This window comes from Mesocricetus auratus, unplaced genomic scaffold (genome assembly GCF_017639785.1).
Source record: "Mesocricetus auratus isolate SY011 unplaced genomic scaffold, BCM_Maur_2.0 Super-Scaffold_100028, whole genome shotgun sequence".
NCBI lineage: Eukaryota > Metazoa > Chordata > Mammalia > Rodentia > Cricetidae > Mesocricetus > Mesocricetus auratus.
Window position 1 is genome coordinate 14445864 of NW_024429209.1, and position 23847 is coordinate 14469710.

The 23847-nt window shown below is 49.0% G+C and overlaps 1 protein-coding gene across 1 annotated transcript; it reads left to right on the top strand.

Moving 5' to 3' along the window:
• On the top strand, positions 1-20625 carry Pard6b (par-6 family cell polarity regulator beta). The gene is made up of 3 exons (XM_005074431.4): positions 1-379; positions 6516-6738; positions 17946-20625. Exons 1-3 carry the CDS (start codon positions 314-316, stop codon positions 18767-18769), a joined length of 1113 nt encoding a protein of 370 aa, XP_005074488.1. The 5' UTR covers positions 1-313; the 3' UTR covers positions 18770-20625.
• Positions 20626-23847: the final 3222 nt, after the last annotated feature.

The following is a 23847-nucleotide window of genomic DNA, read 5'->3' on the forward strand; positions in this document are numbered from 1 at the left end:
GCGCGAGCCCGCGGGGGAGGCAGCGGAGAAGCCGGGCTGCGGCGGCTGTGGGACGGCGCTCCGCCCTCTCCTCACGGCGGCCGCCGCCGCCCCCGAACCTCTCTGGGAGGGACCCGTGTCCCCGCCTGCCGCGTTGCCAGTCCGACCCTCGGGCCGCCGCGGAGCACCCGGCACTGCGCCGCGCAGACCTCGGCAGGTGCGGTGACGAGGCGCCGTGCGGCGCTCCGACTCCCGAGCCCGCGCCCCGCGGCCCCGCTGCCCGCGCTCCCGAGGGCCGGCCCCCGACGAGGCGGCCGCCGGCCCGGCGCTCAGCATGAACCGCGGCCACCGGCACGGGGTGAGCAGCGGCTGCCTGGGCACCATGGAGGTGAAGAGCAAGGTGCGCGGCCGGGCGGGGCGGCGGGGACGCGGGGTGGCGGGAGGGTGGACCCGGGCTGCCCTGGTGCGGACGCGGGCGGAGGGCGAGCTGCTGGACGGAGCACGCAGAAGACAAACTTGGTGGAGAGCGGCGGCGGGGAGCGCCTGGCGTCTGTTCCGCATCACAGCCCCTGTTTTCCATCCTTCGTATTCCCGCTCGAATGCTAGGTGATGCGATAGCTTAGGGGAAGCCCTTCTTCCCGGGAATGAGTCAAAGGCTTTCGGAGTACCTTGTTGTCGCCTTATGTCACCCTTTCTTGGGGTTCAGGGGCACATAGGATGGAGACGAGCCTCTTTTTCCAGCTCTAACTTTGGTATGCGTCTAATCTCTGAAATTAGCACTATCGCCTTACTCTGGAGTAGCGCTTGACAGTTTGAGACGCTGTCGCTCTTTTTATTCCGACCCTTCACGTCGAGTGCTTTCCCCCTCGGCGGGAGTGCCAGTCTGCTGATAGTGTCCGAGGAATTCCTCAGTCTCAAGGCCCGGTGAGCAGAGTAGCCTGTGGGGATTAGCTAGGGAATGCGTTCTTCCCAAGGGGGCTTTTCAGATGGAATTTGAAGGTGATCTGCAGCCACCGGAACATGTCGGCAAGCTTCCCCTGACTTTGAAAGGCTAGAAGGAGCTGGGATAAAGCAGCCTGGTTCTCTGAGCATTCTGAGATAACAAGGTGAACAGCTTCTAAAGGGTGTGACTTCCTAGCTCCGCTCTAGGACCAAGTCTTGCAGAACAGTGGTCAGCGGGCATTACTGACCCTGAGAATTTAGGACAGAATTGAGGTTAGATACACCGGAGCCGTGCACACCCCACCCATGGGGCGATGGTTAAGGGACCCCTGGGGGAATGTCGATCCCAGGAGTGGTTTGAGTGAAGTGAGGAAAGCTGTCGGAGCCTTTGGGTGAGGTGTGGGGATGTCTGGGCTTGAGAGCAATGTTCTGTTTACTAAGAATCGCAAATCTACATTTGCTTTTAATATCTCTTTTTTTGAAATCTCCTTTGACTTAGACTAATCTGGAACTCACCAGGTAGGCAGACGAGTGAAGCTGGAAGAGTTCCAGGCCAGTCTGGCCTATACGGTGAGATCCAGTCTTAATAAAGAGGACGGAGGGACTTATATACCAGAATAGGCACTAGATTGAAACACAGGTCTGTGTAATAATAATAGGGCTGTTGGTGCTGGGAAGATAGCACCGAGTGTGCACTGCTCTTGCAGGGGTCCCAGGTCCGGTTCTCACCCCTGTCAAGCAAAAGGCACCTGTAAATTTGTTTTTAGTTTTTAAAGTAATTATTTATTTAATTTTTATGTGTGTTGGTATTTGGCCTGTGTGCATGTCTGTGTGAGGGAGTCAGATCCACTGGAACTTGAGTTACAGACAGTTGTGAGCTGCCATGTGGGTACCGAGAATTGAACCCAGGTCCTTTGGAAAGAGCAGCCAGTACTCTTAACCACTGAGCCATCTCTCCAGCCCAGAACCTGTAAATTTTCAAAAACTTACTATTTTATGTACATAAGTGTATGTCTGTCTGTTTACTACCTGCATGCCAGATGCTCCAGGAAGTCAGAGGAGTTTTAACCACCATGTTGTGGGTGCTGGGAACCAAACTCAGAACCTTAGGAAGAACAGCCATGGTTTTAACCACAGAGCCTTCTCTCCTTAGGTCTGGGAGATCTGATATTCTGGCTTCCCAGGGCACCTGTGCATGGCATACACACACAGAGACCACATGCACACATAATTTTTTAAAGATTTTTTGTTGTCTTAGACTAAAACTGAACCTGGTATGGTGGTGCACGCCTGTAGTCCCAGCACTTGGGAGGCAGACGAAGGTGGTTCTCTTGAGTTCAAGGCCAGCTTAGTATAGAAAAAGAATAAATCCTATGGCAGTTTGAGGAGTAGTCTCGTGGGCTGGGATCTCCATGGACTAATAGCAAACTGAGGTGACTTGTTTGAATGGGGGGACAGCGACCCCAGAAATGTTCATCTTTGCTCTGGCTGTGTTGTGGCTGGCTAGCTGTTTCAGGCCTAGCACAAGCACTTTCTCCTGGCTCTTTTTTTTTTTTTTTTTTTTTGTAGTTTTGCTTGTGGGACTTGAGGTCAGAAAAGAAAACCATTTGTGATGTTGCATAATGCTAACACTCAGTTTTATGGTCTGATCTTCGTGGTGAGTCTTTAATTTTTTTATCATCGGAAAAATGAGTAGAGACCCTAGGTGTGCCAATAGATCAGGTAGGGTTGGGTCTCTGGAGGTAGGAAACGGAGTTCTTGAGGACTGGAATTTCAGGCTTTTTGTTTGTCTTTTCCATCTACTGATTTTTGAATATTTTACATAGTTCTGTCCAAAGTATGTGGTGTGTATTTCAGCTGCCGCCCTGTACTTCTAGCAAGCGCCCTCTTCTAAAGGGCATAGGGCAGTGAGAACATATGCTCAGTGAGATGTGGTCCCACTGTCCCACCTGTCGATAAACAAAAACAGGCAGTCAGAACATATGCTCAGTGAGATGTGGTCCCACTGTCACACCTGTCAATAAACAAAAACAGGCAGTCAGAACATATGCTCAGTGAGATGTGGTCCCACTGTCCCACCTGTCGATAAACAAAAACAGGTCTGTGGCCCTTACATTTGTTGTTGTTTCTTCATTTTTTAAGACAAGGTATCTGGGGTGGTGGTGATGGTGGGGGCTGGATCGATGGCTCAGGGGTTAAGATCACTGACTGCTCTTCCAGAGGACCCTGGTTCAATTCCCAGCACTCACATGACAGCTCTAAACTGTCTGTAATTCCATTTCTAAGGGGCCTGACACACATGGCAAAACTCTATTACTCATTAAAAAACAAAAAAACAAAACAAAACAAAAAAAAAAAAACGGGAACTCTCTCTGTAGACCAGGCTGGCATCGAACTCAGAGATCCACCTGCCTCTGCTGGGAGTAAAGATATGTGCCACTAGACCTAGCTTACTTAGCTAAGGTTTGAAAAAAATAATTACATTTATGCTATGTGAGTGGTAAAAGTTCTTTAAAATTTGTATTACATTTTGATCATTTGCTTGTGTGCATGAGTGTATGGGGATTGATTCACAGTACCATAGTGTGAGTGCAGAGGTCAGAGGACACATCCAGGAGTGGGTTCCCACTGCCATGTGTGTCTTGGGTGTTGAATTCAGGTTGTCAGGCTTAGTAACTTCACCTCCTGAGCCATTGTGCTAGTCCAATATCAATTTTATAATATCATAATTAAGATATCATAGCTAAAACTGGATACTATGCATGTCATGACTTGGAGCCTTCTTCACAGAAGCAATAGTGTCCGCCAGGCGGTGGTGGCTCACTCCTTTAATTCTAGCATTCAGAAGGCAGAGGCAGGTGCATCTCTGAGTTTGAGACCAGCCTGGTCTACAGAACTAGTTCCAGGACTGCTAGGGCTATACAGAGAAACCCTGTCTGTCTTGAAAAAGAAAAAAAGAAAAGAAAAAGAAACAATAGAGTCAACTTTATCATCTTTACTCTAGAAAGGGAGACATGGTACAGATAATAAAATAATGGATAGTGTAAATATAGGTCTGCTTAGAAGTGTGATACCAGCAACTGGGTGATTTCTTTGGTAACTGATTTATCTTCCTGATTGTTTCTCCAGAACCGGGAAAGTTCTCCGCAATCACAGTGATGTCCTTAGTTAACCTTGATCCTGGGGTGGGGAGGGGGCTGTAGCTGTTGCACTGGAGCTTGGTTGGCATACTAGGGCTTGGTTGTATCTCCAGCATGACAAAGACAGTCTTGGAACAGTCTTAGACATACAGCTTCCTAGTTGCTGTTCATGGGCAAATGGAATATTAACAGTACTTCTAAAAGTACTTCCTAATTTTAGCTCCCATTGCAAGTTCAAGACCATCTAAAACTACACAGGGTGGTCCTATTAAACAAACAGAATTAGGGATGGAGAGATGGCTCAGTGGTTAAGGGCACGGGCTGCTCTTCCAGAGGACCAGGGTTCATTTCCCTTCCCTCCAAAAAACGCAAGAGATGCCAGAAACAACTCCATGTGCATCTGGACTCCAGGCAAACTGGTCCATGCCCCCTTCCTCCCAAAAATCACATGGTGAATAATTGTTGATTGGGTTAATTTGATCTCTGTCTAATTTCTCTTCATGTCCTAAGAAGTGCTTATAGTCCTACTTTGCTGCAAGAGGTAGCCCATTCCCACCCCCACCCCCTCCTTGCCAATGTTAGCTGGCATGGGCACCTGCTGTTTTTAATCTAAGTATGTGAGCCAGAGAAGAAGGTGATGAGCAAAGAACTTGCATGCAGTAGCTTTGGGGGGGACCTAAAGGGTTAAATCATTAGGTGTCTTCCCATTCAGACTGCCAGGGAGGTGATAGCCTGGGGTGAGTCAGCCTGCCCTGTGGACTGTGCTGAGAGACCAGCCTTCAGAAAACCAGGGAGAAACTGCCTTTGATAACATCGGAAGACGACTGATATGCAGGGTGTTCCCTGGGCTTTATTTACTCTGAAATGTGTAGGTGTGACTAACTTTTTGAGAGCTTTAGATATGAGTCACCTGATTTTTCTTGACGAATGTTAGTGTTTACGTCTCAGGAATGTGTTTTGGAAACTTTGAATTTGTTAGAAGACGTGGCCAGTGAATTTTGTTTTAATGTCAAACCATGGGTAGTGAGTAATGCGTGCAAGAGGAGGGTCGGCCATAGGGAGAGAAACAGCTGGGAGGCTGGGTGTTCTGGGTCGGTGTTGGTGATGGAGGCCTTTCTCTGCCTGGCACCTGCTGTTCCTCTGCAACATTGATGTTTCCCGACTCTCAGGAATTTAGACAGAAAACAAGTCTGGCGGTCAAACATGTTTAGCCAATGTTTATACTTTCTTTTACCCTTTTTTCTTTTTTTGTGGTTCTGGATGGAGAGCCTTGAACATGCCATGTTCATACTCTACCACTGAGCTACGTATGTTTCCGACCTGAAGTAAAAAAAAAAACCAGTAGAATTTAACTCCCCCCCTCCCCGCCATGAGCCAAAGCCCCTCCCTCCTTTCCTTCTCCCCTATTTACTGTGTGTAAGTGCTTTGCGTGCATGTATGTATATTCGACACAGGTGTTCCTGGTGCCTTTGGAGGTCAGAAGGCATCAGATCCCCTGGAACTGGAGTCAGAGGTAGTTGTGAGCTGCGGTGAGGGTGCTGGGACCTGAACCCAGATCCTCTGCAAGAACAGCTAGTGTTCTTAACTGCTGAGCCATCTCTCCAGCGCCTCCCCTGGCATTTATCTAAACATGTGCAGCATATCCAGTGACTTCTAAAGAGAGGCTTAAAATTATGTGATGGGACACTTTTTGAAGAAGCCTGGAGAACCTTTCTTAGGCTCCCTATTTGAAAGCACACCATACCAGTCCCACAGGGACTCAGGAGGTACTTTAATGTGTGGCCTTAGGGAACCTGGAAGGTAGATGGAGGGATGACAGGGTGCTTCCTGCTTGTCCTGTGATCTCCAGCCTCCCTGAGGCGATTATTCTCCTCACCCACTAATCTCTGAGCTTTTGAAGCAGGCCAGCCTCCTGGTCTCTGCAGCCCAGCACAGGGACAGACAGACAGATGCTCTCCTTAGCTATACGGAGAAGGGCTTAAAGCTGATGTGTTGGTTAATAAGCTTTTCTTTTACACTAACTTGGGGAAGATCTTTTTTTCTGTCTCTAGGAGACCTGGGCATGGGGCGTTGAGGCAGCAGCTACTGGCAGGGGCACCCTGGGGGAGCAGCAGCCACATTCCTGTGTCTTTCTGCCCTCTGCTCCTGGCAGAGAGGTTTACAACAGGGTGTTTTTTGGTTTTTTGAGACAGGGTTTCTCTGTGGCTTTGGAGGCTGTCCTGGAACTAGCTTTTGTAAACCAGGCTGGTCTCAAACTCACAGAGATCCTCCTGCTTCTGCCTTCCGAGTGCTGGGATTAAAAGTGTGTGCCACCATCGCCTGGCTCAGCAGGGTGTTTTCTGTGCCCTCGAATTCACAGAGATCCTCCTGTCTCTGTCTCCCAAAGGACTAAAGGCATGCACCACCATGTCTGGCTAACTTTCTGTTTTTTTAATATGTTTATTATATTTGTAGTTTGGAGCCGAGTTTCGTCGGTTTTCACTGGAAAGATCCAAGCCCGGAAAATTTGAGGAGTTTTATGGACTGCTGCAACATGTTCACAAGATCCCCAACGTTGACGTGCTGGTGGGCTACGCAGACATCCATGGGGACCTGCTGCCCATAAACAATGACGACAACTACCACAAGGCGGTTTCCACCGCCAATCCGCTGCTCAGGATTTTCATACAGAAGAAGGGTGAGTGCCTTGTATGAAGAGCACACTCTCCCTCGGGCGAGCAGCTTTGCCTCTGACCTAGTGGATACACACCTTGCAGGGAGCCAAAGCATACTGATATCACCAGCTTACTTAGTGTGCCAGCCTTCTCTTAACGTATGGAAGAAAGTCTGTGGAGAGAGAGATTGAGTGTGTGTGCGTGCCTGTGTGTGTGCATGGTTCTGCACATGTGTGTACAGGTGTTCTCAGAAGCCAGATGTGTCGGATTCCCTAGAACTGGAGGTACAGGGAGATATCAACCGCTGTGTGGTGGTGGGAATCAAACCCTGACTTCTGAAAGAACAAGCCAGTGCTCTTGACCACTGAGTTATCTCTTCGGCACCCTCCTCTTAGTTTTGTTTTTGTTTTTTTTAAGTAAATTAGAAGCCCTGTGGTAATGGTGGTGTATGCCTTTGGAGTATCTCTGAGTTCCAGGCCAGCCTGAGTTCTTCAAGGACATCTAAGGCTACACAGAGAAACCCTGTCTGGGGGGTAGGAGGGTGGGGTGTCAAACTAGGCATATTAGTAAGTCTTCATTCTGTTGCTGGATTGATGGGGAACAGTGAATTTGATAGCAGAGGCTCACCCACCTCCGAGAGCTTCATTCATTGTCTCATAGACAGCGGGAACAAGTCACTCACTCCCTCTCATCTCCTTTCTTTCTTTCTTTTCTTTTTTTGGCTTTTTTTTTTTTTTTTTTTTTTTTTTTTTTTTTTTTCTTTTTTTGGCTTTTTCGAGACAGGGTTTCTTTGTGGCTTTGGAGGCTGTCCTGGAACTAACTCTTGTAGACCAGGCTGGTCTCGAACTCACAGAGTTCTGCCTCCTGAGTGCTGGGATTAAAGGCATGTGCCACCAATGCCTGACTCTCATCTCCATTCTTTATGGAGTGACTGTAATGCCTGTAGCATCCCCACACTGACGGATTGAGGGAAGAACAGCACCCAACCCTTGGTGGCACCCAGCAAAGTCTTCCATCTTAGAGTATTTTTTTATTCACAGAAGTAGCGTGAATATAAAACTAGCTGGGAAGTAAGAAGGGAAATGCTGGCTTTGGGAGCTGTAAATGTTGTCTCATAAAAAGTATCTTGAGTCGTAAAACTTTTTTAGGCTGCCCCTGCCCTGTGTATGAGACAAGGAGACAGACACAGACAGACCGCAGACGGGAAGGATGGATAGTCCTATCCTATTGGCCACTAGCTCCTTTCTCTTTGGTAAATGAAAGATTTGAAAAGCTCACTTAAGAGCTTTGAGTGTTGTGGGATAAAGACCTTACAGTTTTCAGGCCAACCCAGAAAGCAGCTTGAAAGGGAGGACGGTGAGCGTTAGATTGCTCCCAGGGCGCTGACATGGCCGCAGCCTGGTTGCTTTGCTTTTCTGGGTTTGGAGACTGAAGTCTGTCCACCCCTTCTGCTGAGAGACTCAGTCTGTTCTGAGAGAGTTAGTGTTAATGCTCCCAAGTGCCTATAGGCGGATGGCAGGCTCCACAGTGGGTAAGCTGTGGGCAGAGGCCCCTGTGTCTGCTTGCAAGAATCAGTGTGTACAGAGCCCAGGAGCAGGTGGCAGAGAGGTGAACGGGGAAACTGGCCAGCAGCAAGGGGTACAGCAGAACATAGATGTGGTTTTGAGCCCGCTAACTGGTGCATTGTCAGAATTCGACAGAGAAGTGGGATTGCAGGTCCTAGCCTTAATAAATTATCTCAGCAGGCTTTGGAATTGACCACACCATGCACTCTAGAAATGACAGTCTGGGGTTGAGAAACGTGACAGCTGTACTCAGTGGCTCATGCCTGCAATCTCAGCACAAGGGCCCAAGGCAGGCAGAGTACTGTAAGTTCGAGGCTAGCCTGGGCTCCATAACAAGACCCTGTTTGAAAAAGACAAAGCAACATAAAAGCTGTAAGAGCAGCAGGACTGGAGAGCAAGGCGGCCTCTGGAAGCCAGACCTAGGGGCCGGTGGAGTGTGACCCATGGACAGGCAGAAGAGGGAGGGCAAGACTTTTGATGGGACTCGTCATTTAAAGCTAATAACAACCCTCTCTTATTAGCAGTAATGTATGTGTACATATATACATTTTTTACGTTTATTTGTTTTGTGAGGGGAGAGGGACATGTATGCCACAGCACGCTTGTGGAAGTTAAGGACAACATGGGAATTATTTCTTACACCATGTAGGTTCTGGGCATTTACAGAAGGAGAGAGAGACAGGCTTGGCAACAGATACCCTTACCAGTTGAATTGTGCCCCCTCCCCTTGTTTGAGACAGAGTCTTACTCTGTAGCCCAGGCTAGCCTTAAGCTTACATCAGTTCTCCTGCCCCAGCTTCCCAAGGTCAGGGATTACACGTGAACCGTGGTGTTGACTGACAATAGCTTTTTAAGCTGCATACCCCACTGCGTGTTGTTAGGGTCCTCCTTTGTGAGTCTCCGTCTTGCTGCTGGTGTGGTTATTGACATTTCATTCCATTATTTCACATTTGTCCATTGGGTTTCGTCTTTGTTTTCATTTGCCTTTTGTTTTTGAGACTTTTGTATATCCCATGCTATAGCTCAAGATGTCCTCAGTCGTGGCTTGGTCCTACCCCAGCCTTCTGAGTGCTGAGTTACAGGCATGTACCATCACAGTCAGCTTTGTGGCTGTCAAGGGTTAGAAGTTTGTTTATATATGTGGGTAAAGGTTTTCTATGTGATAAAAATAGAATATCCAGAAAAATCAGTAGCTCTTAGAATTTGATGTAGGGGACCAGCAAGATGCCTCAGTGGAGAAGGTGATTGTCACCAAGCGTTATGTACCGAGTTCCATCCTTGGGACCCACAGGTTATTATTAGGTGTGTTTTGTCATGTCCTCTCCCCCCACCCTCAACAGAGTTTCTCTGTGTAGTCCTGACTATTCTGGAACTCAACCTGTAGACCAGGCAGGCTTCGAACTCACAGAGATTCACTTGCTTCTGCCTCCCAGGTGCTGAGATTAAGGACTTGTATCACCACTCCTGGCAGATTTTTAATTTTAAAACATAAGACTTTGGGTCAGAAAGATGGCTCAGCTGATAAGGGCTCTTGCCACCAAGTCTGACAGCCCGGGTTTTTCTATCCTCAGAGTACACATGGTAGAAGGAGAGAACTCATTTCTGAAGTTTGCTGTCTTACCTTCTCACACACACAAAGAAAATAAATGTGATACAAATATATGTATTCTATATGTTTGTTTGATTTTGTGTTTGCATGTGTGAATTTAAGCCAGGCATGGCTGCTGACCCTTCTAATCACAGCACTCAGGAGGTTGAAGCAGGAGATTGAGTTAGTTGATGTACCCAGGGCTGCATAGTTCCAAATCAGCCTCAAGTGTGCAGTGAGCCCGTGAGAATGCTCAGTGCGTTAGGATGCTTACCACCAAAGCTGGTGACTCAGTCTGATCCCCAGTGCCCACCATGGTGGAAAACATCAGAAACTCCTGAGAACTGTCCTCTGGCCTCCACGTGAGCTCCGTGGCATGCGCATGTGCACACACACATGTACACACACACACACATATAATGGTGAGAATTCTTAAAGCACAGTGTGTACAAATGTAGCCTATGCATACATATCCTGAATAACTACTGCTTGAAACACCCTGCCTCGGTGTCCACTGCAGCTAAGAGTCCTGGGTGAACAAGTGCAGCCTGCCCTTCCTGCATCAGCACCCGAGAGTTCACACCCAGTCTACTCCAGTGCCTCCTTCTGTCCTGTAAACTGGAGCTCCCTGTCTCATGGGACTTCCCTGACCAGTTTTCCTTGCAGATCTAGGCAAATCTTGCTTAGGCTTAAGCTGCCTGGTTTGTTCATGTGCTGTTGACCATCAGGTCCCAGCATCCAAGGCAGAGACTCAATTCTGATTCAGATTGATTTTTAAACAAAACAGACAGAGGCTCAAGCCGGCAGCGGCCCTGTGTGGAGCCAGCAGATGGCGTGGGTTAAGGCTAGTTCCATTTTACTGCAGTCTGTTTTCTGACTTATTTTTTCTTTCAAGACTAGCTAGCCTGGAGCTTTCTAACTCATTACATAGACCAAGGTGTTCTTGACTCACAGACCTGCCTACCTCTGCCTCCTGTGTGCTGGGATTAAAGTGCATCCTCAGTCTGTTTTCTTAGCTGTTGTTTCTTTCCTTTCTGTTTTGTGGTAGTCCTGGGTTTCAAAACTAAGGCCTCCGGCATGCTGCTAGGCAAGCACCTACCATGAGCCATGCCCTCATGCCCTCAGAAACTTTTCTTAAAGATGTCATTATTTATTTTGTATACAGTGTTCTGCCTGCATGGATGTCTTCAGGCCAGAAGAGGGCATCAGATTTCACTACAGATGGTTGTGAGCCACCATGTGGTTGCTGGGAACTGAACTCAGGACCTCTGGAAGAGCAATCAGTGCTCTTAACCTCCAAGCCATCTCTCCAGCCCCTCTACCCTTAGAAACTTAACCAAAGCCATTGAAAGTTTAAAAGGCAGGCAATCTTTCAGCATCTGGTATGCTACTGAGTAAAGATTCTGTGGGGTGAAAACTGCTTGAGTGTGTATACCTACAGCTGGTGCCTAGACAGTCATGTCACACAGTTGGGAAAGTTCTGTGTTGTGGCAGTTTCCGTTAGGAGAAAAATTCCACACTCTGTTTCTTGGATTATCTTCATGGAAGCCAAAACAAAAACCTGATACCTGAAAAGTTTTTTCACAGAGAGGGTTCTCAGCTCCTTCCTGGGGGCTGGAGTTTGTCCTGCTGTGTCTGGGCGAGGGTGAGACAGCCCGGAGAGCCCTTTTCTTCGATGGTTATCACATGACTGCACTAGACAGGTTAGAAATGCTGGGTCAGGGCAGTGGCATGGGGACTCTACCACCAGCACCAGTGTTTCTCTACGGGCTAGCAACATGGCTCACTGTGCAAAGGGGCTTGCCACCAAGCCTAACAACCAAGAGTCTGATTCCTGGAACCCAGGTGAAGGAAGGAGAGGGATGACTTCCATAACCTTGGCACACACGTGCACACATATGCAGTCACACGCAATAAATGAATGTCTTAGTTACGGTGGTACACATGCCTGTAATTCTATCACTCAGTAGGTACAGGCAGGCGGATCTCCGAGATCCAAGCCAGCCTGATTTACAGGGTGAGTTCCAATCCAACCTGGTCTACAGAGTGAGTTCTGTGACATCCAGGGCTCCATAGTGAGCCTCTGTCTCAAAGCAACAACATAAACCCACCAGGTTATTCCTGTAGTGTTGGAGCAGAGTCTGGGCGATGTGTCTTTAGAGCTTTCCAGATAGACCTACCTGCTCCATATAGGATCCCAAGGCATGTGAGAGCACAGGCCCTCCCCCAGTCTGATTGTTTCCGTTCCCTGCCTTCTGGCTGAGCTGGTGTTCTGTGTGGGGGGTGGATGTGCTTGTGTCCTGGGTTTGTGATCAGTGCTGCCAGGGCCTCCTGCTCTGCTGAGTCTCATGGAGGACATGTGGCTCACACACCTGTAACTGGCAGAAAATCAGCTCTGAGACCTTGACCTGGCACTAGACGTGACTTTGTAGCTGTGTTTTAAGGTTACATTTTAATGAGCCTGGGTTTAATTTTAATATAGTCCAACGGATACACAGTAGTTACTTTTCACAAGAGGCCAGAACTAGTGTACAGGCCTGTAATTAATCCTAGTAGGAAGTCAGTTCAGGGCCAGCCTAGACTCCATAGCAATAAGACCCTGTCTTAAAATAAAAACAAAAATAGAAATGCCCACAAAAGGTTTTTACTTTGGAAGCTGTAGAGCCGCAGTTCACAGGATGATCATCTCGGTTGCTCACTACGGAAGCCTGGTCCCTCCTCTGAGCAGACTCCCCTCAGTCACTCAGCCCACCTGTCACACGGACTGCCCTCAGTCACTCAGCCCACCTGTCACACGGACGGCTCTCAGTCACTCAGCCCACCCATTACATGTGCAGATTCAGTCTCCACATGCTCTCCCATCCCTGCTGCAGGGAGCTCCGTGAAGAAAACAGATGAGATTTCCATCTCTGGATTCACAGCCCAAGACTGAAGTCCTTAGAGTCTGTCTGCCCCTCTTCCTTCCTGATGTTTCAGATTTCTACACACACACACACACACACACACACACACACACACACACACACACCCGCAAATACACGCAGCCTCTCTTGCATCTGGAAACTTCTTCCCCTTCCTCTCCTACCCAGTCACCTGCTACCGCTCTCCTCATCTCAAGAGACATCTTACTTCTGCCAGCCCCACCAGGTCCCCTCCACACTCCACTCCCGATGCTGACCGTTGGACATTCCTTCCTGATGCCATCTCTCTAGGAGCTGTGCCATCTGCCTCGTTCTCTGGCTACTGCAGAGCACACTGCCGTGCATGCTTTGAAAGCTTGGCTGAGCACTTCCTCCGTGTGGGGAAGCGAAGGGGGTCTACATCAAATGAACGCTGACTAGAGTGATAATTAATCCTCTTAAAGTTGCTGATTATCTTTCATTTCATCTTTGTGGGTTAGAAAAGGATTGGCATGCAGAGGCCTGACATTTTTTGTAAAGTTTTCTTGGAACACATCTACTTACTCCTTTATGTATGCGCCCTGGGAAACCAGATGAGATCTTGCTGTGTAGCCCAGAATGGTCTTGAACTCACAGTAGTTATCCTTGTGGCCATCCTGTCCCCTGTGCCTCAGCTCTCAGTGTTATGAGTATGACATTCTTTTTCCTTTTCCTGGTCCTTGGAATTGAACCCAGGGCCACATGTCTGCTAGGCCAGTGTCCACCATTGAAGTCTGAGCTCTATGCCAACCTCACCCCGCCCCAGTGTTTCGTGGTTGTTGTCATTAAGATGGGGGCTGGCCTTGACCTTGCAATGAATGTAACAAGTTGCCTCCTCTCCCCGGTGTCCAGCCTTTCCGTTTTCTTTTGAGACGGCATCTCCATAAGGTGTCCAGCCCGACCTGGAACCATCCTCCTGCCTCCTCCTCCGTGTAGCTGACATTACAGACCGTGTCACCAGGCCCAGCTGCCCTGCCTCCCGCTGAGCTCCTAATGTGACAAGCCCTTGAGCCCCTGAGGACTGTACTGTGTGTTTGCTGGGGTTTCCTGTCCAGGGATGCTTGGTGTTTGCTTTTGTTTGCCAGGTTCGCTTTCTTCCCACTGTGGGCATTTCTTCTGTGATGATGAGTCTGGGCCCTCGGTGAGCTCACATGAGGGAACCAGCTTCCAGAACTAAAGTGTAAGGAGCTTTGGGCTCAGAGAGAGGCCCTGCAGGGCTTGCTGTTAGCAAGCTGGGAGTCCGTGAGTGAAGAAGAGATCCCATTTGGCCACTCAGTGAACGGAGATTGTTGACTGGGGGACAGAGTTCTCCATGGGGTGTTCCTGTGTGGCCTGGGCCAGGTCTGCTGTGGGTCCCGGGGACTCCCATGGCCTCTGGGAGTGACCTCGGCCTCCAGCTGGGCCCTCCTGGATGGTCACCTTTACACTTTACACTCATGCCCTGCGCCTTGGCCTGCTGCCAGCATGTTTCTTTCCCAGTGGCTGGAAACTGATTAGCTGGGTGGGAGAACAGGGGAGCCTTTGTGCAGGCTCAGTGCTTCTGAGAGCTTAGCGAGAGCATTCAGAGGGAGTCTTAGGCTGTGCCAAATTATGCAGATTTGGGTTTTCTTGGTAGGGTTTCCCAGGAGCGGGCGCTTGGTGGCCTTCTCAGTTTTGTGGTCTGGAATTTCCCTAGACAAGTTACGCAGGCTTCTGCTATTGGTTGTTCTGAAATAAACAGTTCAGTCCAAGACTAATCCTAACGGCTTTTAGTGAGATTTTGCCAAAAACTCCTTCTTCAATGGATTTATTTCTCAAACCAAACTATAAAGCATATTTCTGCCTAAGAATACAGCAGAGACTCCTTGTAAGAGGGTTAGGCTGGGGGATGCCAAGGAACTCCCACCCCTGAGGTGCTCATACCTGACCTTCATGGTGGGAACCTGGAAGTTACTGGTCCAGTAAAGACACCAGGGTTCACCCTGCCTTAGATTATTTTGAACTCTAATGCCCTGGGCTGGGAGCTGAAGGTAATGAGGGTGTCCCTGGCTGTGGGACAGGTCCTGTGAGAAGGTGGCTGGAGTTCAGCGAGGCCCAGACTGTCTGTAGCTTCCAAAGAACGAGGATTTCCAACCGGCTATTTTGGGGCATGAAGGTGCACATGAGAGGTTTGAGTTTTTTTTAAGGCACAGTGTGGTGTAGCCCAGGGTGGCCTCACTGGGTGGCTGAGGACAGGTGGCCCTGGGCTCCTGATTCTGCCTCCATGTCCCAAGCCCTGTTCTCCTATTGCTAAACTGTATTTTGTGGGGTTTTGTTTGTTTGTTTGTTTTGTTTTTGTTTTTTGGTGAACTGTATCTTGTTACTTGACCATTTTCCCAGTGAGTTTTGATTTGGGCTTTTGCTCAGTTGGTTGGTCTAGGTTTTTGCTTTGTTCTTTGAGATAAGGTCCCTGGCGCAGCCCAACCTGAGCTCAGTGTTCCCTCTGAGCCTCTCAAGCCTCGGGAGTCTAGGCCCGAGCACCAAGCCCAGCCCTGACGTGGCCGTCAGCTGGCCTGCTGCTCCTTTCCTTTTCCTTGTCCTTCCTTCCCCGACGTTTCGTGTGTTTCCCGCCTTCACCTTGTGACAGCGCTGTCTAGGGCTCGGTGTCTCTAGCATGTGACAAACCCAGCTGGCTTTCAGAATTAATTCAGCTGCAGGTACACAATTAGACAGCGCTTGTCTTTGTTGTGATTTATGAGCAGCGCTTTCCCCCCCTTCCTTATGTTTATCTCGTGTGTGTGTGTGTGTGTGTGTGTGTGTGTGTGTGTGTGTGTGTGTGTGTGTGTGTGCGCGCGTGCCAGCCACAGTGCACAAGGGAGAGGTCAGGGGACAACTTGCAGGAGTTAGCTCTCTCTACGGGCAGTGAGGCTCAAACTCAGGTCATCAGACTTTGGCAGCAAGCACTCTAACCACTGAGCCATCCCACCAGAAAAAAAAACAAAGTTTTACCTGAAAACCAGGCTCTCCATCATGGGGGGGGGGGGCAAGTGGGAGTATGTCGGGAATATGAAGTGATATTTAAATGGGGCTAGAGCTCCACGAGTTTGCCAGAGTCCTTACCACCCCCGTGTGACATCAGTGGATGTCACTCTTCTGCCTCTGCTGGAGTAAGAAGTGAGAGGTACGGAGCCCATGGGCAGAAGGAGTTCTCTTTGCTGAGAGGCAGCTGTTCTAGGTGTGTGCTTCTTGCTTCACTTAATCAAACGCGAGTGCTGACGCCGCAGGGTAGGACCCTTCCCTCCCACCCTCCCAGCCTCTGGAGCTAGCGTTGAACCCAGGGCCTCAGCAGTGCAAGGCGAGTGCCCTTCCTGCCTGCCGGCCACACCCTCGCCATCTTGCTCTCGTGGTTTCCTTGGAATGAGCACCCCTTCCCCTGTCCTTGTTTTGCATGTAATAAGTATGCAGAGTGGAGATGTTTTAATTAAATGAAAGAAAACATAGTTTAAAGGGCTGTTTTAAGCGGTCACATTGGGACAAATATAATCCTAGCACAGCAAAAGCAGAGGCAGGAGGATCGCCTCAGTTTGTGCCACTGTTTGGTTGGTTGGTTGGTTGGTTTTTTGGGATGGGATTTCTGTGTGTAGCCCTGGCTGTTCTGGAACTCACTCTGTAGACCTGGCTGGCCTCGAATTCACAAAGATCCACCTCCACATACATCCCAAGTGTTAGGATTAAAGATGTGCACCAGCACTTACCGGGTACGTGTAAATGTTTTTAAATTAAATGAAATGTTTTTGATTGACATGTGAAGCAAGCTTGTTTCTAATTTAAATTTTAAAAAGTGGGAAAAAATAAATAAAGTATTTTTGAGAAGCCTTCATGTACCCCAGGTTCGCTATGTAGCTGAGGCTGCTCTTGAGTTCCTGATCTTCCGGCCTCTCCTACACAGGAGCTGGGATTACAGCAGTGAGCCACTATACCTGGTTAAGATACTTACCTGTGTGTGCATGTGTGCCAACAGTGTGTGTAGTAGTCAGAGAGCAGCATAAGAGTTGATTCGTTATTCTGCCATAGTTTAGTGTCCTGTGAAACTAACTCGGGTCGTCAGGCTTGGCAGCAATTCACTACTGACCCGTCCTGGGATCCCGAGCTGATTTTTAAAATGAGCTTTTAGGGGTTTGGAGTGATGACTCAGTGGTTAAAAGCACTGACTGACTGTTCTTGCAGAAGCCCTGAGTTCAATTCCCAGCACCCACATGGCAGCTCACAACTGTCTGTAACTCCAGTTCAAGGAGATCTGGCATCCTTACACAGTCAGACATGCAGGAAAACCCCAGTGTACATAATAATAAAAAAAAAATTATATAAAAAAATGAAGCCAGGTGGTGGCAGCCCACACTGTTAACCCCTGCACTTGAGAGGCAGAAGCAGGTGATCTCTGAGTTTAAGACCAACCTGGTCTACAAAGTGAGTTCCAGGACAGCCAGAGCTGTTACAAATTGCTGGGTATTGTGGTTCGTCCTGTAATCCCAGCTCTTAGGAGAATGAGGTCTACAAAGTGAAATCCAGGACAGCCTCCAAAACAATACAGAGAAACCCTGTCTCAAAAACCAAAAAAAAAAAAAAAAAAGACGGGGTGAAGCTGTAGCCAGGAGCTGACATACCTGCACCTGAAGTTTAGTGTCTCAGCTGTCAGGGTGACTGAAGCCAGCCTGGCAGTGTGAGACTCTCCTGAGAAAAGGAGCGAGGAAGTGTGAGCCTGTAAGATCTACCGCCGTTATTGTGTTGTTGTTGTTGTTTGGGTTTTAGATTTGGGGGACAGGATTTCACTCTCTAACCCAGGCTGGCCTCAAGCTTGTTGTTTTATAGCTCAGGCTAGCCTAGAACTTGAGATCCTCCTACCTTCTGCCTTAGGCTCCTGAGCACCGGGATGGCAGATGTGTGGACCATGCCTGGCTGTATCAGGATTTCGCTGACCAGTTAATGTTATGTAGTTGGTGACCTTCGAGGTGTGTCTGAGAGGGTCCTCTAGTGTTTCCTTTACAGCGTGGCAGTCACGGTGGCGGTCCTTGCGGTCAGGCTGATCTTGTTATAGCATGTATGTTGGCTGGGGTGATCCTTTGTGGACAGATGTGCTGCAGCGGTTTCTAACCATCTTGTGTTGTTCTCTCCCCGAGCAGAAGAAGCTGACTACAGTGCCTTTGGTACAGACACCCTCATCAGGAAGAAGAACGTGCTGAGCAATGTGCTGCGTCCTGACAACCACAGGAAGAAGCCCCACATCGTCATCAGCATGCCCCAGGACTTCCGGCCAGTGTCGTCCATCATAGATGTGGACATCCTCCCGGAGACCCACAGAAGGGTCCGGCTGTACAAGTATGGCACAGAGAAGCCCCTGGGCTTCTACATCCGCGACGGCTCCAGTGTCCGGGTGACACCACACGGCTTAGAGAAAGTCCCCGGGATCTTCATATCCCGGCTTGTCCCCGGGGGTCTGGCCCAGAGCACGGGACTGCTAGCCGTCAATGATGAGGTTTTAGAAGTAAACGGTATAGAGGTGTCGGGGAAGAGCCTGGACCAAGTGACCGACATGATGATAGCCAACAGCCGCAACCTCATCATCACCGTGCGGCCAGCTAACCAGAGGAACAACGTGGTGAGGAACAGTCGCACTTCCGGCAGCTCCAGCCAGTCCACCGACAACAGCCTCCTGGGCTACCCACAGCAGGTGGAAGCCAGCTTTGAGCCAGAGGACCAGGACAGCGATGAGGACGACATCATCATTGAAGACAGTGGCGAGCCACAGCAGATCCCAAAGGCTGCCCCGGATGCCCAGAGCCTGGAGTCCCTGACGCAGATAGAGCTCAGCTTCGAGGCGGGGCAGAACGGGTTCTCTCCTCCACAGGACCCGGTGCCTGTGCCCGGCAGCCTGGACACAGAGTTGGGACCCCGCGCTCCGGGCCAGAGGCTTTTAGAGGAAGATGGAACGATCATAACGTTGTGAGCCCACCACGTGTGTTTCCACGCACTGTAAGTGTGACACAAGACTGTCACCGTGGAGCAGGCCTCAGTGTCCACGGGCGAGCCTAAAGTGTGGCTGGGGCGGGGTGACTGCCGCCGGACTGCGACGACGCAGGCGCGAGGCCTTTGCTGCTCTCTGTGACACTGGATGCTGCTCCTGCCTGGGGTCCTGCTGCAGTCTTTGCACGTGCCCTGCAGAGCTGTCCTCTTGTCCTCTGTGAAGTCTAATGTCTCCTTTTCTGCTGGGGACCTCACTCAGTTCTTGGCTTCCCAGCATTTATATACTCTGACCTTTAACAGTGCTCCTCTGTTAAGTGTGACTGATTGTTTTTTCATGTGCAGTTTTTGTTCTGTTTTCCTGTTTTTGAAGACTTTAACTAGCTGGTCATGTATAGAGCTGCTCCCACTGTCCCGCCCTGGAGCACCCCCTTGTCTCCATCCTGTGCTTCAGAGTTTCAGGGTGCCTCAGTCCTACCGACTGCCCCTTAGCTTCCGTACCCCCAGTCCAGTGGAGATTGTCCCTGCATGTACGTGTGCGCGTGTGTGAGTGCATGCGTGTGTGTGCGCGTATGTGTGCGCGTGTGCATTTGCGTGCATGTGTGCGCGTGCGTATGTGTGTGTGCATGTGTGTGTGCGCGTGCGCATGCGTGTGTGCGCGTGTTGTGCAGTTAGTGTGCTCCGCACTCTTCCAGTGTACCAGGCAGTGTGGATCATGTTGAATAAAAAGGACCCCAGGTTGAGAGACTAACAAACAGGACAGATGTGCACTTTTATACAAAAGATGGAGTTTTTCTTCCTGGGGATCCTAGGGTGCTGCCTGCACTTCAGGAAGTCTGTGTCAAGTTCGCCACCCGAAGGGGTGTTAATTATATGGGTTATTTATTCTCTTCTGCATCCATTCAGGAGGAGGGAACAGCAGCTATCCCCCTCCCCTGATGCCACCGTGTTGCATGCACAGGCACCGAGATCCACGTGTGTGGACTCACTCTTCCCAAGTTCCCAGGAGGACAGTTATTTATTACTTAACCTTATGGTGGGGCAAGTGTAGACACTCACAGTTGTGTACCATTACAACAGCGAAGACTCCGATGACTCCAAGGTGAAGGACGCATTTTCTCTACAGCAAGAGCCGGCAGAAATGAAGTCTTGATCCAGTGAGGGGAGCTGGACTCAGTCAGTGCTGAACATGTTCTTTGCAGACGCCCAGCCGAGGCTGGGCGCAGCGACCCAGTGACTTCGTGTCGAATTCACGAGTTCTTCCTCTCGCACAGCACCGCTTGCTGACAGCATCCTGGCTCTCACACCGTGCGTGAGTTCGCAGTGTGGTTCTCAGGTGGAAAGTAGCGCTAGGTGTAGAAGGCTCAGTTGTACTCGAGCTAAGTGGCACACAGGCTCAACATTGTACGTACAAATACTCCCATGCACTACCTCTCTTCTCTCTCTTTTTTAACAGAGTTTTAACATTAGAGCTTTTCTCTTGGGGGAAAACTTCAGGGCTTGACTTTTGTACAAATTTTAACTGTAAAACACAGATTTATCTTCTGTCTGAAAATGGAGAGCAAAGCTGCTGGCGCCTGTCTTAACGTAAGGACGATAGTGTTTGCGCCAAGGTGTCGCTGATGAAGTGAGTGAGACTGGGCTGTGGGGGTCCAGTCCCGGTGGCTCGGTTCTTACGCACCTGATGACGAGAACCTGAGCCTTAGCAGCTTAGCCTGCACTCCGTTGTAGTGAACGTCAAGCCTCACTGTGAACTCTTCTGTCCTTGTCACCTGTGTCAATAAGACGCTGTGCTGTGTGAACCATGAATTTTCTAATTAAATTTTACATGCTATAACATGATTTTTACATGAATGATACTTTGTTTAAACTATCAAATGTCAGTATTTTACTACAATTTTATTATAATGTGTACATTATCACTAAATGAACTTTGATTTTAAAAATCAAGTTAGCTTTAGTTACATATTATTTTTTACAAATAAAAACGGACTTGTATAAAGGCTACTTTCTTGTTTGAAATTATATGAGAAGAGTACTTAAGCATATTTACCAGGTGTCCATTAGGTACGTAGTGGGAGACAGAGCCACAGTTGGTTTACTGTCTTCCTTTTCTGGTGCTAAGGGCTGAGCACCTACCTGATCTCACAGTTACCACATGCTCACCCCAAGCCACACACCACACCTCACACAATAGTCCAGGCTGGCCTCAGACTGCCGGCCTCAGTCTCCTGTAGCTGGGATTACAGGCACATTGCCATCCTGCCGGTTCCCTGGGGTCATTGTTTTCTGTTTTTGTTGTTGTTTTTCGAGACAGGGTTTCTCTGTATTGTTTTGGAGACTGTCCTGGAACTCACTTTGTAGACCAGGCTGGCCTCAAACTCAGAGATCTGCCTGCCTCTGCCTCCCGAGTGCTAGGATTAAAGGCGGTTTTCTGTTTTTTAATTTTAGGCCAGGTACCGTATCATGTCTTTCTTTAATCCCAGCACTCGGGGCAGAGGCAGTTGGATCTCTGTGATCCAACAGTAGACCATGTGCTATTTAGATGAAGTGTTTGTTTCATGTATGAGCACACGTGTATTTGTGTGTGTGCCACAGCTGGCTTGTGAAAGGCAGAGGACGACTTGTAGGAGTTGGCTCTCACTGCCTCCAGTGCACTGGGTTCTCAGAGGCCCATACCCAGATGTCAAAGGGTACGATTTGGTTTTCTCTTTTGAATTTTTGTTACTTGATTTCAGTTTTTTAATCTGGGAGCATTGTTTTGAGAAAGTTTCCTGTAGCCCTAGGCTGGCCTTGAACTTGTAAAACTAGTTTTGACCCTCTCTCCACTACCAGGTATCGGTATTAAAGGCATACGCCACTAGCCTTGGCTTCTTTCTTGTATCTGGCCTGGGAACTTGATATGTGACTAGGCTGGCCTTGAACTCAATGAGACTCACCTGCCTCTGCCTCCTGAGTGCTGGGATTAAAATCATGTGTCATCACATATGGCCTCTTTATTTTGTTTTGTTTTTTTTTTTTTTTTGATCTCACTATGTAGCCCAGGTTGGCCTTGAACTCAGCATTGTCCTGACTCGGGCTCCCAAGAAGCTGGGGTTGGTTTGGAGGTATGTGTATCCTTTATTTTGTGGGGAGGGGTGAGTGGGCCACAAGTATGAAGAACGCAAAGGCTAGCTCTCAGAAACGAGTCCACTCCTGCGACTTGGGCTCCCAGGATCCATGGTCTCAACACCAAGCGCTTCTACCACCGAGTCATCTTGCCAAGGCCGGTATGAATATTCTTAAGTCTGTGGGTGAGTTTCTAGACCTGGACTGAATCATGGCCTGTGCCACCCCAGTGTGTGGGCAGTGTGATGGTCATGGGCCTACACCAAGAGGCTTGGTTTTGGGAGTTTGGGGATGGGGGTAATTCCAAAGCCAGCGCAATTTCCTGTCTTGTGGAATCGAATAACTGAGACTAGGATTTCTGTTTTTTAAAGTGTGTGTTTATATAAATGTTTTGTTTTTGAGACAGGGTTTCTCTGTGTTGCCCTAGCTGTCCTGGAACTTGCTTTTGTAGACCAGGCTGGCCAGTGAGGATTTCTCGAACTGCTATCTATCAGGATGTGTAGAGTGGCCAGCCTGGTGTGGCACCTGCATGTTTAAGATGTAGACGGTGGTGGCTGAGAGATGACTCAGCAGTTAGGAGCACTGGCTGCTTTTCCAGAGGACCTTAGTTGAATTCCCAGCACCCACATGACAGTTACAACCATCTGACTCCAGTTCCAGGGGCTCTGATGCCTCTTCTGACCGCCACAGACACCAGGCATGCACATGGTGCACACATACACACAGACAAGCAAAACACATACCCGAGAAATTTTAAAAAATAGCCAGGCAAAATAGCATATGCCAGGGCTGTACAGCAAAACATTATCTTAAAATAATAATAATAATAATAAAGGGGCTGGATAGATGGCTCAGTGGTTAAGAGCACTGGCTGCTCTTCCAGAGATCCTGAGTTCAATTCCCAGCAACCACATGGTGGCTCACTACCATCCATAATGAGATCTGGTGCCCTCCTCTGGCCTGCAAGCATACATGCAGCCAGAACACAGTATACATAAAATCTTTAAATAATAAAGTAGATAGTGCACCCAAGAGATGTGCACCGCTGTGTTAACTGATTGAAAACATTGACGGCTGCCAGACCCAGGAGCACAGGCCCATCATTCCAGCTACTGGGATAGGCTGAGGCAGGATGGCATGTTCCAGGCCAACCGGGACAATCTGGACTCCCATCTCAAAAGTGTACACAGTTGTAGAGATCTAGCCTAATGTGCACGAATTTGTAGGTTCGAGCCCTGACACCAAAAAAGTAAGCAGAGCACTGAGGCAGTGCTTCCTTCGGGAAGGGGCTCATCATACAAGCATGAGCACCTGAGTCTAGATCCCCAGCTCTCACGAAAGAGCCAGGTGTGGCTGTGTAGCCCTGCCTGGGACTGGCTGACTAGTCACTTTAGTGGAATCCGCTCCTAATTTAGCAAGAGACCTGGTATCAGAAAAACAAGCTGGAGGGCCAGCAAGATGGTTCAGTGATTGCTGCCAACTTTTTTTTTTAAGATTTATTTGTTTGTTTGTTTATTATGTATACAGTGTTCTGTCTGCATGTCTGTCTGCAGGCCAGAAGAGGGCACCAGATGTCATTACAGATGGTTGTGAGCCACCATGTGGTTGCTGGGAATTGAACTCAGGACCTCTGGAAGAGCGGTCAGTGCTCTAAACCACTGAACCATCTTTCTACCTCTAATTGCTGCCAACTCTTAACAATCTGAGTTCGGTCCCCAGAAGCCACATTATGGAAGGAGAAAGCCAACTCCCTCACCACATCTGTGCAATCTGTGCACGCTCACACATGCAAATTCTTCGTTGGTTTTGTTTTTTTGAGATGGGCTCTCTGTATAGAACAAACAGGAACTCACTCTGTAGACCAGTCTGACCTTGAAATTACAGAGATCCTCCCGCCTCTGCCTCCAGAGCCCTGTGATCAAAGGTGTGTGCCACCATACCTGGCACAAATTCTTA

Bases quoted from the DNA above. Each gene is read 5' to 3' on its own strand.
- Pard6b (XM_005074431.4), top strand. From the start codon at position 314: ATGAACCGCGGCCACCGGCACGGGGTGAGCAGCGGCTGCCTGGGCACC. The intron at 380-6,515 runs GTGCGCGGCCGG...TTATATTTGTAG, and splicing joins CCATGGAGGTGAAGAGCAAG to TTTGGAGCCGAGTTTCGTCG. The intron at 6,739-17,945 runs GTGAGTGCCTTG...CTCCCCGAGCAG, and splicing joins GATTTTCATACAGAAGAAGG to AAGAAGCTGACTACAGTGCC.